At 39.7% G+C, this 14,249-nt stretch overlaps 1 protein-coding gene across 4 annotated transcripts in view; it reads left to right on the forward strand.

Moving 5' to 3' along the window:
- Positions 1-882: 882 nt before the first annotated feature.
- LOC127362429 (neprilysin-like) overlaps positions 883-14,249 on the forward strand; it is a 29,771-nt gene continuing 16,404 nt past the window's right edge. The window contains exons 1-4 of one of the 4 annotated variants that reach the window (XM_051398105.1): positions 883-1,319; positions 4,489-4,665; positions 6,092-6,127; positions 8,075-8,236. In XM_051398105.1, the coding sequence (XP_051254065.1) occupies positions 1,277-1,319; positions 4,489-4,665; positions 6,092-6,127; positions 8,075-8,236 (418 nt within the window). In that variant the 5' untranslated portion in view covers positions 883-1,276. Of the gene's footprint in view, positions 1,320-1,601; positions 1,721-3,565; positions 3,846-4,488; positions 4,666-6,091; positions 6,128-8,074; positions 8,237-14,249 lie in introns of those variants that run through there. The other 3 variants (XM_051398107.1, XM_051398106.1, XM_051398108.1) reach the window with 3 other exon arrangements.

The following is a 14,249-nucleotide window of genomic DNA, read 5'->3' on the forward strand; positions in this document are numbered from 1 at the left end:
GTGTTCTGGGCTACTGTAGAAACATCATGGTTCAACATGGCGGCCTCCATGGAAGAGGACCCGCTTCCTCTGTAGTTAAAAGCGGCTCATTCTAAGGTAAAAAAACACAACGATTCTTATTTTCAGGTGATTATACACAAATGAAAACATAACTATAAATATTATATTGCATTTCTGCCAATGTATCCTTATATTCTATACAACCATGTAACCTTCCCAACCATTTGGATAGGGATTCATTGTCATGCTGTATGCAGCTGTATGTAGTTACTTTCAATCTATGTAGCCTATTTGACAATTTATTCAAACTCCCTGCTCTTGTTTAATGTCATAATCACAGCACAGTCAGACCTGACAGTCAAATATGTGTTTAAATCAGGGGTTTAAATTGTTTAGTTCTTCGTGATTTGAGTGGTTCTCAAAGAAAGGTTCAGGGATCTTCAGGAGACCTCACCTCCAAAACTATCTTGCAGTGCAATTAAGCTACTGATATTAAGGAATTGGTCATATTATAAAATGCTGTTTTAGAAAGAAACAATTCATCATTCTAAATGTAAATGTAAATTACTGTAGAAAATAATTACACTAAAAAGCAGATGGGCACTCACTATAGTAAAAACAGTATTATTACAACAAGGATTTTATAAGCTCTTTCTAACCACAAAGTGCTTTGGATTAAAAGCTGTTGACAACCATATGAGTAAGCACACTGAAATATAGTACACATCACTTCACCACAGTGTTCACCTGAACCTGCGCCCCGGAGCTATTTAGGCGCCACTGACAGCAAGTGCCGCTGACAGGGTCACTTCTAAACGCCGCCCTAACGGAGGAGGCGACGACTTGTTTGACAGGGAACTTCACAAGGCTGCTTCATTGCCTCACTATTTGTCATAGGCTGTATAAATATGGGATCTCCCCCCTGTGGATCACACACTTGACCAATTGCGCCGCGCAAGAGTCTGATGGCTCATTTGAATTCAGCGATCCTCTGAGGCTAGATGTGGTACAGACAGTATACAGTAGTAGGTAGTGAAGGGTCTGTGCGTGAGTTTGTGCGCGCGTGTGTGTGTGTGTGTGTGTTTATGTGTTTATGTGAATGTGCACTCCTAGAATAGAAAGCCAAAGGAAGAAGAAGGAGAAGAAGAAGAAGAGAGGCGGGATCGGTTTGTGCCTTGTTGAAATCCAGGGTGAAGCAAATACACAGTCTGTAACAGATCGATCAGCACTTCGCGCTCCCTTTGTGGATTTGATGGATGTTTGATCAGTGGATGTGATGCCCATATATATCATCGACCGAAAATTTCCCGACACATCTGGTAAGTCGCTCACGCACCCCGAGCGCTTCTTATAACGCGGTGCCATCTGTGTGCGTCTCTGTCTGTCTCTCTCTCTCTCTCTCTCTCTCTCTCTCTCTGTGTGTGTGTGTGTGTGTGTGTGTGTGCGCGCGGGTGAGTGCATTATTATTGCGTGTTTGCGTGCGCGAGTGCAGTCCGGGTGACACGGGGCAGCGTGCACCAGTTGATCATGCCACCCCCCTTGGAATTCCCAACGTGCAACAGGAGATGAGGAGCTGGCACGCATCTATCATGCGTCTTCTCAGTTGCAAATCACTATGTGTGCTGCAGCTGAATATTTTTATCACTGGAGTTTTGACATCTAGGTATTTGGTCTTATCAAAAAAATACTCTAATCTATATTATTCCAGCTAACTATCCAGGTAGGTAAGCTTACTTTGTGCTTTTGGTTCACTGTAGCTATGTTGGCACTGGTGATATTTTTAAGTTGTTATATCCCTTTAAAAGTTATTTTTCCTTTTCCATTTATACTGATTTCAGAAAAAAGAAAAAAACATTAGGAAAGCAATTTAAGAGGTTGGCTTCATTTCACCTAGATCACAGCACCTTTGGGCATCAAGTCTCCTCTCTCAAAAATGATTTTAAAGTGATTTTAGTGTTCAGTGAGCTGCTATAGACCCAGTGCTGCAAATCATATCCCAGGAAGGTGTTATTTTAGTTTGTTAAGTAGGCCACATTCCTGTACTTATTCAAACTCAATTAGGTACATGACATGTTCATGGCTCACATTGATGTAGGTTGTAAAAAAGTGACTTTGTGCAAGCAGCCTCATGTTGACTTGTGTGTGCATGTGTGTGTATGTGTGTGTCCAGACACATGGGTGTTTTCAGGTGTCTCAGTGAATGATGGGTTTAATTTTAAAGGGGTTTGTGAGGTCTCACAAGACATGGGAACGTTTTATGTTTTATATATATCATGACAGACAGACAGAGAGCGGAGAAAAAGAGAGAGTTTTGACTTTTTGTGCTCCTTATCTTAAAAATGCAGACAAGGCAGCACATTCCTTTCAAAACACGTTCAGGAAAAGAGACATCAGAGCCACATTATAAAAAGTAAAAACAGTGACTACGTCCTGTAACAAGAGCAGGAACATCAGCAGAAGAAATGACAGCCCACCTTCCAAATAACTCACGCACAGATTAGGCGTTCCTCCCTCACAGAGCAAACCTTAAAGGTATCAGTGTCATACATGTACTACTCCTTAATGAAACCAGAAGCACTGAGGATCATTTAATGAGAATTACCTGACTTTAAACATTTCCAATTACTAATTCCTACTGAGCCGTGTAAAGAAACACAGCCGTAAGCACTTTGTATGAGTGATAATGGACAAAAGAGACATACAGTAAGCAGTCCTTAAGATTCATACATAACATGTCTCAGCACACTGAGAGGGAGTCACTTAAACATGATTTAGGACCTCTTGGTGTCCCGCTCTGTTTTTACTGCTTTCTCCCCCCCCACACTCTTTTTGCACATTCCTTCGCTCCATCTTTAGGTCCCTTTCCCTTTTCATACATTTTGCAGGCGTTTCATTTCTTGGCATGCAATGTGCCAGGATTAGAGCGAATGAATATAATGTACAGCCTCTCCAACGCTGACATGCACACATGGTTTTATTAGAGCTGTGGGACTGCTGTCACGGTGATGTGTTTGTTCGCAGAACAAAAAAAAAAAAAAAAAAGGTTGAAAGTTTCTGCCCCCTGCTGCAGCCAGAGAGAGGTTGACAGGAAGTAATGATTAACATATCAACTCATGTCATACAACTGTCTTATCTTCTCTTTTTATGCCTTCAATCACTAATTTCCCATTTCCTGTATTTTAGTTGCCTTTAAGACCGTTGTAAAATACACTGCAAATGATTAGAAGTTGGACGAGCAGCTTGTTGGTTAGCTGTATAAAGTAATGGCCAATTACCAGGCTGGATAATGACTGTAACCAGGGGAGTTTACTATACATTGGGCTATTGTTTAGTCCTGAAGAAGAATAATAGGGGATTTGACATTCAGCAGGACTGTGGTTATGTGCGAGAGTGACACATGTGGATGTGTGTGTATAGTAAGTGATGTTGTGTGTCTGAGGCTGTCTACTTGTTCAAAGGAAGCTAAGAGACTTTGTCCTTTGGTCGAGCTGCGCTCTCATCTCAGCCAGAGAGACCCACCCATCTGCACAGGCGCTTCATGACACCAGCTTGTAGTTTAAGTGTGTGTGAGAGCATTGCTGTGGACTTGTATGTGTGTGTGTGTGCCTTGATTGCATGAGCGTGTGTGCGCCATCGGTAAGGGATTAGGGATTAATTGCCTTCAGAGATAGACTTAACTGCTTGTTACATGAACTTTGTAAAGTTCTCACTTGGCCCCAGAGAGGAAAACAACTCTGTATAGTGAGGAGCAGAGGAAAGGTCTCTCTTGTTTTCCGTTCTTCAGAAGTGTGTGTGTTTCTTGTTTGTTTTTGTTGTTTTTGTCTGGAGTGTACTGCCACCAGAGGGTAAGAACTTCCATTGTTCTCACCTTTTGCTCCAAGACTGGTTAAAAAGAAATACTGTTTGTCTTTTATTCTCATTTGTTTTCTTATCATGTGTCTTTTATCTCAGTTTCACGCATTGTATTTTCTTTCTTTGGCTTCTGCCTAAAAAGTCTGGAGACTTAACAAAATGTTTGCTTTGTTAATGTAAAAATCAATATATTTAGATTGAAACTGGTATGTTGCCAAAGTGCTGAAATCCTCACATTTGAGAAGCTACAGCAAGTGTTCGGCATTTTTGCATACTTCTTATCAGAATGAAAATGTTTTCGAGTCATATTTTGTGGACAAATGCCATATGCACAAATTCAGATTACATTTTTGGTTATCTAAGTCCCCCTCTTAATGTTTCAATGAAATGTGTATGTATGTAAAATGTCCGCCACAATTTCTGACAAACCAGGTTTAAAATAACTTGTTTTTTCTGACTAACAGTTCAAAAAGATAAAAAAAATATTAAATTTAGGTATAAACTAGAGAAAAGCTGTACATTTCATATTCAACCAGCAAATGTTTGGCATGCATCGGAATTTTTGCTTATTCATTTCACGTCAGTTGATTGCAGCTCTACGTCTGTGTTCCTCTGTGGTTCTCCCCCTCTCCTCAGGTGAGTTGATACAGCCGGCAGCTGAAGGAGGAGACCTGAGAATGACAGAAACCAACCCCCCCAAGTCGGCTAAAAAGCCCCGCTGGACCTCCTTGGAGATCGGCCTCATTACTATTGTCTCCTTGCTCTTCATCGTCATTGTCGCCCTCATCATCCTCTTTGCTACACAGAAGACTGGTGAGTGCTGAAGAAAGGACAGATGACTCATGCTGATAAGAAAAAGTGAGAAATATCTGAGAACCTGAGTGGCTTCCGGAAAAAAAATCATTTTTTAAATCTTCACCAGACTCTGACAAAAACCAGAGTGATCAAAAAATGTGTCACGTAATTAAAAACTATTTTTGGGAGCCATTTAGCATAGAGCACATACTTTGGTTTTTCTTGCAACCACAATATTAAGTGAAACTTTCAGAAGCTCACCTTCTTTAAACTACGTTCATGGATTGACCCTCTCTTCATGCTGAGTTCATGGTTAATGGTAAGCATATAAAGGAGCGTGCTGAAGAAGAGCATTTTGTGCAGGTGAATAGAAGACATTCGAGCTGTGTGCCTTCAAAGCAGAGTGCAAAAGTACAACCACTGAGCCAGAAAGAAGAAGTCAGTGTGCAAAGGTCCTTTTTAGAGTTTCTTTTATATTCTCAGGTATTTTGTTCAGTTCAAACACTGTGCTATTTCACATGTCAGACTTTAGTGTAAATGATGAAGAATTGTGTGTTGCTGTAAATTATATCTCATATTATGAGAAATGGATCATTTAAAATGGACACAGTGAAATCGAACAGACACCCACACAGCCCCCTCCACACCATGGGAAAGCAATCCAATTGAACCTGCTTCAGATCTATGTCACAATATGAGTGTCACATGGGTTATCATAATCATTAATATCCTGACTATTGCTTTGCTTGAATTTCTTAAACCTTTTTTATCAAATGTATTAAACTGGTACATAAAGTTGACACAAAGTCTTTGTTACTTAAGATGATAAGAGTTTTGTTTATCCCAAGTATGACAGTAACATGGATAATAAACAGCTTTTTTATTAATATCCAGGTTAATTATTGACGACTGGAGCAACTGTGAAGTTCAGCAGGTCAATAATTCAGAAATCTGCCAAAAAAGCCAAGATAATTAAAACTAATGATACATACAAAACTGGTTGTGTTGACATATGCGTGTGTGCTGAGCTATTATTATCTTTTGCAGTCTTGTGATTGATAAATGTGCAAACTGCCATGTCAGGAAAACGAGAAGTTTAATGACTATGTGTATGTTTGCTCTCACCTGTGTGCACGTCACGTGCATCCTCACACATTGCACAAAGCAGTGTATTTAAGGTCATGTGACAAGTCACTGGTTTGTGTGTGTGCTTGTGTCAGTATATGTCATACTGAGTTTGATTAACAGTTTTGCACCTAAATTATTCCTGACAGAGTGAAAGCAACACTTCTAAGCTGTTTAAGGTTATATGTGTGGATGAGATAGAGATGAAAAGAAATGAAGAAAAGGAAGGAAAGTGGAAGGAGAGAATGAGCATTTGACATAATGACTGATGACTGCAAAAATCCCACTGAGTGATGATTTGTTTTGCATTTTCCTGTAGATGAAATCTGCACCACAGCTGACTGCACACAGTCAGGTAAGCACTGTGTGTTTGTTTGTTTGTGCGTTATCTTTATTGTCTCATTCTAAAGGCTTTGATTTTTCACAGAGGCGGACAGAAAAGGAAAATTTAGACTGCTGCAGAAGCCCAGGGATTTCAGACATACTTAGAGAAAATGGCCTCTTCAACTGTGAATATGTTGTGCCTCTAAGTCCAAACCGTGATCAAACAAACAGAAACAGTCCTGATCAGCAGAAACATGTTGCAAAGGATTATTGTTCTCGGATCACCTCCGAACAACTGTACAAGAGAAGTTGAGAAACTGGCAATGGGTATAAGCATGCATATACAGCTAAAGCAAATCCATTTGGGTCTACTATGTGTCCAAAGCCGTAGTATTTCAACATATCCGAACTTTTTTAACTTAACTGTAAGTGCTCCAGACCACATGACACTGCAGTAATGATCTGAGACCTTTTTGTATCACACAAAGGCATTTTTGGATAATTTTAAAGTCTATTGCTATAATTCCAGCATTTTCACTTTCTATTTTTTATCTATAAATCCCCCCCCCCATTCCCCCAGCCTCTTAAATATAACATTATTCATTAACACTTTATTTTCTCACTTTACTTCAGTAAAAACTGTTCATAGGAGAACAGTTTATTTTTCATGAAAAACACGGTCATAGTAGATTAAAGATTTATAACTCTACCTCTAGTTTCCAGCAACAGACGCCAATTCATTTCCGATGCATTTTTGGGGAACCAATGTCCCAATTCAGTCAGATTTGACAGACAGCCTTGTCACAAGAGATCTTTCAGCTGCCTCATGTAATTTAATTGCAGCTCAAAAAAACTGAGCACATTTCCAGCACTGATGCCGAACTGAACCCAATTACTGCCATTATGCTTTTATACTTATTTTTCCACAGGTCTTAGTATGATGTTTTAATGAATAGTTAATTGCATTTTCAAGATGTGTTTTTGGGGTACAGTATATTTTCACCCCCGTTACTAGACAAGCATGAAATATTTTGGCAAGCATCCAAGGTGGTCCATAAAAGACTGTTAGTTAAATTAACTTGTTAAATGAGAAGATCTATCCACACCCGTATCTGTCCATGATCACAGCTAGTCTGGCTCTGTCTGAAAGTAACAAAACCTCTCAAGCTCACCAATTTTGGTGGTTTCTCCTACACAATGCACAGCTTGTTACCATTCCCAGGTTGAAAAATACAGGTGCCAGTGGTGTTCAGTTAGTTGCCATGTGAAACTTCACCGCTAGATGCCACCAAATCCTACACACTGGTCTTTTAATGTAACACATTATATCTAGTTTGTGTAATGCGTATTAGTGGAAGTTTGAAATAGACACACTGTTGTGTTATGCTGGTTATGTGATTTCTTGGCCAGTGACTGCTGGTGCAGTGACTTCCAGGAGTCTTTGCTGGTTTCCTAGCGACCTCAAAGTGATTACAACACTGGTCAAGAAATAGTCCAGCACATAACCTCCAGTAATATCCAGTGTCAGTTTTACATTTCAGTTTTTGTACGGATTAAATAACCTATAATGTTTGGAATACAAAAACTGGGCTTTAGAGAAGCTGGTAGGTGGATTTTGTTACCTTTGCCTAAAGCCTGTAAGCATTTTCCAGTGTTAATGCTAAGCTAAGCCAACTGGGTGCTGGCTGTAGCCTTATACTGAAAAGATGCATATCCAAGTGGTATTGAAATTCTTGTTTATTTCTTGGGAAGGAAGCAAATAAGCATATTTCCCAAAATGTCAAGCTATGGTGAAATGGTAGACATCTCTGACCTTCTTTACTTGTTGAACACGTTGTACAGATGTCTGTGTAATTAGTTAGAGCGCAATTCAGGTTAATTTCATATCAAACTCCCTACATCCTGCAGTGTATTACAGTTTCTTCAGGTAAGAATTTCCTCCAGGTCTCAGAGCTTTGTTTCTTCTCCGTCCGAGCAGCGTCTCGTCTCATTGAGAACATGGATGCTAGCGTGGACCCTTGTGACAACTTCTACCAGTACGCCTGTGGAGGCTGGCTGAAAAAGAACATCATCCCTGAGACCAGCTCTAGATACAGCACCTTTGACATCTTACGAGACGAACTGGAGGTCATTCTCAAAGGTCAGACACCTACACACACACACACACACACACACACACACACACACACACACACACACACACACACACACAACAACAAAAACAAAAATCCACATACAGAAAGACCACAACACAGACAGACAGAGGGACTAGATTGTGAAAGACATGGAGACCTGTGTTGCCTGTTTTCATTAGAGTAATAACACTGTATTTAGTCCATGATTAAGAGTTGTAAAGCAACCTAGAACAGTATGTCTTTTTCAGTCCACTTGCTCTAAGAGAGAGAACAGCTTGATTCAGTTGCTCGAGAATATGAGGACTGTGCTTCAGGGACTGCAGCTCTATAGATATCACAGATGCCATGGGAGTTTGGCTTCAGTACTACCATGTGAGCTGAGAGTTTGTCAACAGAGCTGGCGTTATCAATGTGTGTGTGCGTACGTGCATGTGTGGACATTGCTTTCAGGCTATTTTCTGAAGACGTCACCACACGGTGAGCAAAAACATTTTTAATAGCGAGTTTGTGCATCTCAGGTGTTTTGCCAGCTTTTAGCAAGCATTAGAGTGTTGTTAGTGTCCTTGTGGCATGGTTGATATAGAGAGGGTCAAGTTGCGCTGTGTATGTGTGAGCACTTGGATGGATTGTGTGTGCGTGTGTGTGTATGTGAGGGTCCATACTTCACCTCAACTTGTCTGTGAGAAGGCCAGTCGGATTCTGGGTGCTAAATCTTCAAGGGGCACAAACTTTCCATGGACAACCGAAACTCTTCATCTACCATAAATTTACAATTTATTTGCCAGTCCCTTCCACTATAATAAAGACAGTGCAGATTGGCTGCAGGAGAAACAGAGTGATTCAGAGGGGCAAGAAAGATTGATCCTTAGTGGGAAAGGAAAACCAGGGTTTAAAGTGCAGCCTGTCTTGTGGACCCAGATAATTTGTACCAGCCCCAAGCACTTTATCTGTCCGATCTAGATGGAAAAACACGCAGTCTTGTGTGTTGGGGAACTTTTTTTTAATTTTTTTTTTTTATCCTTTGCTATCTGCCCTTGTGTTGTCCATTGCTGATTATTTTTCATAAAGATAAACCTGAACGTGGGTGGTAATGGATAGATTTGTTTATTCAACCCAAAATGAAATATTCATGCTATTTAGTTTTTCACAACAATTGGTCACAACAGGATATGGGACCACCAACTAAATGGTAACTTTTTTTAAACCTTTTTCTTTTTGCGTACTAACCACTCTCACTGTCCTCACTGTCCTTTTACCTCTCGATAAACACCTTTTTACAGATCATTATATAACATTCATTAGGGTTTAGAGGTTGGCTGTAATGTAGTCAGCATTAATTTCTATACCTTTTCATTCCAGGGAGCTTGTAGTGGTAAAAGTACATCTTTATTCACTCAGTGTAGTGTAATTATAACAGTATTATTGAAATTCTGGCTCTTATTCCTTCAGAATCGTTTGCTTGACCATGAGATGAGTACTGCAGAGATTTCAAATTAGATTTCTAACAAACAGGATATTGGTATAGGATTGTAGGAAAATGCATGTAGGCAGCTGTAGAAACTGTCAGAAAATATTAACTTTTAGTTGCATTGTACATTGCTTTATAACAACTTATAGCCCATCTGTTCAGTTCTGCTCTGCTCTCTTCTCCTCTCTTCTCCATGGCGGTCTTAACACCCATAAAAATCACACACAGGGGGGAAAAAGGAAAATAAACATTGCTTGACAAGGGCTCATTTTAGGCATTTTGTTACTGTATGTGCACTTACGTACATAGCATGTCTCTGTTTGAGCGTGTGGCGTCATTTCACACTTTGTTGTATTTTTACTGCGATTGAGCAGAGGTCTTATGGTGATATTTGTTGCCTGTCAGAAAACAGAGGGAGAGAGAGAGAGAGAGAGAGAGAGAGAGAGAGAGAGAGAGAGAGAGAGGAGAGAGGAAAAAAGTCCCAAAAAATACATGTCTGCAACTGATGATGAAATACTGCAAAAAGTTTATATTTTAGAATCATTATTTTGTTTGCTGTTTCATTATTATGCTGCAGTTGCCACAGAAAGGAATGGAGCAGCCAAATAATGTGTCCTAATCATTCAACAGCTTAAATCCCCTCCAACCGTCAGTGTTGTGCTCATTGCTTCAGGGTGGCTGGCTTACCAGTCAGAGCTGGAATGTCTCAGACTGTACACATGTTCAGATTTACTTTGTGTGTAGATCTGTACGTGTTGTAGAGAGGAATAAAAAGAGAACGCAGTGTATTTAAGATTATATCTGAGGCCTGTCGGCAATCTGCTTTCTTGAGGATTTACAGTAGCAACCTGCTAGCTTTCTGAGTTTCATTTTTCTAAATGACTTATGCATATCGAGATGTAGGCCTCGGCAGTGTGAAGCCTCAGCAGAGATGTGACCTCTACTCTGGAGGTGACATCAAACATGCAACCTCTGATCCTGGGTCTGGCTGCTGCTGCCGGCTTGGATACCACCGCCCGCTGATGGACAGATCCTTTTCCTGTCAACAGCTTTAGGGGCCTGGAAACACCTGGACACTGCAGCGCTCTAGGCTGCATGACAGCAATAAAAAAAGACTGCGTGCATGTGTATGTGTGTGAATTTGTGGTTGCTTGTAAATGCCTTGGATTGTTCTCTACTGCTGTAAAAGGCCATAAATGATTCATAATGAGGATCTGCACGCTGATTGTGACCACAGCTTTGTGTGTATGTGAGTGTGCACGGTTGTGTGAGTGTTTTTTCCATCTCCCCCTACTCAGGTGTGGCATACTGTGCAATAATTTGCCCAATTGACCGTGAGCGTTTTAATTACTACCTTGTTTGTGTCAGGAAGAGGAAGGGGAGAAATACAACAGGCAGAGGAGGCTGAAAGAATGGCTTTCATCCAAAAAAAAAAAAATACTGTGAAATAAAGGACATAAGTGATATGGAGGAAAAGATAGGTGAGATACATATGATCGGGGACAGGGGAGGGTAGAGTGAGGAAGAGCACTGTAACCAGAGGATGATGGTGTATTGAGAAAAGCTTTAAGGGGAAGGTCAGGAAATGTGAAACAGCATGTGGTCGTCATCTCCAAACTGTGTGCGTACGTCCATCTGTGCACGAGTATGTGCGTTTGACTTTTATGAGTGTGAGCAAACTGCTGCTCTTCTGTATTATATGAGGTGTTTCTCACATGACTCCAGGTCTAAAGCTCAATGCACATTGCACTCATTGAGATAATTCTACCCAGAGGCATGCAACACACAAACCAGTTCATGTTTTTTGTAGAATGTGTCATCACCCAGAGTGTCAAAGATTGTGAGATGTTTGTCAGGCCTGCTGCTAACATATGTACCTAAGAGACTGAATGTGTTTTTCCTGTGATAATAATTGAAAACCAACCTTATGTCAAACAATACTGGCATACAATGAGACTTTAGAAATAAATGGTTTGTTCATATGACCTCCCTGATATCAAAATTCCAGTCAGAACCATTGCACAACATCATAAATACTGTATTTCTCATAAACATATCAAATAAAGATAGCAGACCAGAGGTTTGTGGCCAAGTAAAACAATAGGAATATTGATGCACTAATTCTTGGCCAAGAAAAATATATTTAATACAACTCCTGAATTGAACATGTTTTTCCCAGCTAAGATGCTGAATAACAGGAAAGCGTTTAGACCTCCACTAAGGTAATAATCTTCCCTGTTAGCTGTCTCAAAGCCAACACAGTACTGGGTTATTGACAACACTTTTATATACAGTAAGACTAGCCAAGGGACTGACAACGTGGTGCTGAGTAAATTACAGCATTTCTATATGGATAAAGTTTGGCTTGAAGCATGAAGGCAGGGCTAGTGAAAAGTATATATATATATACCGTATGCTACATTAAAAGACACTGTTGAGCCTGATGTTTCAAGAAAATACAGCTGTGATTTTAGCTGACACCATAGTTGAGATGACCTGTCATCTTCTTCTTTTAATATTATCCTCAATTTTCCTGAGCCCGGAAACCCAGGAGTCATTGTCTAGAGACAGGGTTATGGAGCAGCAGCCATCAGGTGTGCGGATGAAAGCTGTAGCAAATTCAGACTGATTTTTCATTGCCATTGGGAACAAAACTGAATGCCATTGTTGCAAAATCCATCTAAAATTGATCTAGAATCTTGAAGTGAAGCGAAATAGTAAACTGTAGCTTCTGGTGCTTTAGTCAGCATTAGATTCTAACACTGTCTATACGGAAAATAAACAGGACTTTTGCTGCGGACGCCCTAAATCATGGATCTCAAATTGCTGGCCAGGGGTCCATTTCGGGTCCTCCACCCCCCTCCCTTCGCGACATGATGTCAATAATATAATACTGCTTGCAAAATTTTTAGATTTTTTCTAGTTGTTTCATATCAATTTAAACTACCCCTTATACAATTAAAATAAATGTGTAACATTTAGAATTATCTGTTGGCAGAAATTGAATATAATAATCATAGGTCTGCATAATCACTTGAAAATAAGAATTGTTATATTTTTATTGCCTTAGTATGAGCAGTTTTTATTGTTTTTATTAGGTAACGAGTTGCCTTCCGTAGAGACTGCCATGTTGAACCACCTTGTTTCTACAGTAGCTCAGAACGGACAAACCAAAGACTGGCTGTAGATAGGGCAGTTTGTGTTTTTTGGGCATTTTGTGGCCACCATAGTTTCTCCTTTATGCTTGGCATGGGAGGGTGAAGCAAAGTAGTTTCAATCTGCAACTACACTGCTAGATGCCAATAAATCTTACTCACTGGACCTATTATAAATTTTATTTTATTAAATATTTTTAGAATATTGAATTTTGTTGTTGTACTTGAACATTGAAGTGGCCCTCCTATGAGATGGCAGTACCATATTTGAGTTTGAGACCCCTGCCCTAAATAGTTCCTCTCATTTTGCAACACCAAAATTCCAATCTCCAATACAACACCAACACACACTCAATGACCTGAAAAATAAAATAAAAATAAATGAAAACCTGCATTTCAAATAAAAGAAAACAATGATGATCTATTAATACCTAAATAAAGCTATTTACATCTTAATTAAGATAGTTGATTGAGCTTCTAGTGGGCTGTCGTACTCATTTGTTTTAACTTTTAAAGTTGTGGAAGTTTCAAATGTCTTTATTACCACTGCTTAAACCAGTGAGTGTAGAAAAATTAGTCTTTTAGGTTTTTATTACACACAGAACAGTAAACATTTTGTTTCTAATTGAGACGCGTCACTCTTATGATGTGTCAACTCTTTTTGTTTCAACTTGTTTTACATCTTCTGTGTGTAATATACCCTAAAGAAATGCTTCATAATGATAAATTGGAAGCAAAACTCTTACTGAAAACACTGCAAGTGAAATGCCTTGTGGAATGAGAGGCAGTCAAGGATAAAATGGCAATTCAGCGAGCAGAAACTCAAAATTCAGATTCTGTATCACGCTGAGTGGTTTGGTTCAAATTGACGTGATGTCTCAAACAAACATCAGGTGGCACAAAATCCATTCTCAAATAAATCCAAACACGCGCACACGGGGTGAGAGAGCCAGTATGTGTGTGTTTGTGTGTGTGTGTGAGAGAGAGAGTGAGAGGGTAAGCCTTTGCTGTGGTTAAACATTAGCACCAGGCAGTCAGTAATCCAATCACACACACATGATCTGTGCCCTTTTGCAGGAAGCGCCCTGTGAAGGGTCCCTATCTCAGGACTTCATTAAGATTAAATGAGCACATAAATAGTGCACACATGGTAATGAGAAAATGGCAGGATTAGAAAAATGAAAGGGTAGAAAGAGGCTGAAATGAAACGCAGTCATGCAACGAGTGAAACAAGTAGAAATAAGGGAAAGAAGGAGCAAATTAAAATTATTTTAAATCAAATTCAGAATATTTTGGTTGAATGACACTCGAATGGATCTTCTATAAATTATGCAATAACAGAACAGGTGTTTTTTAAGATGATCTGATGTGACATTAAATGAAATTAGAGATTAA

Source organism: Dicentrarchus labrax, unplaced genomic scaffold, assembly GCF_905237075.1.
Source record: "Dicentrarchus labrax unplaced genomic scaffold, dlabrax2021, whole genome shotgun sequence".
In the NCBI taxonomy this organism is placed as follows: Eukaryota; Metazoa; Chordata; class Actinopteri; family Moronidae; genus Dicentrarchus; species Dicentrarchus labrax.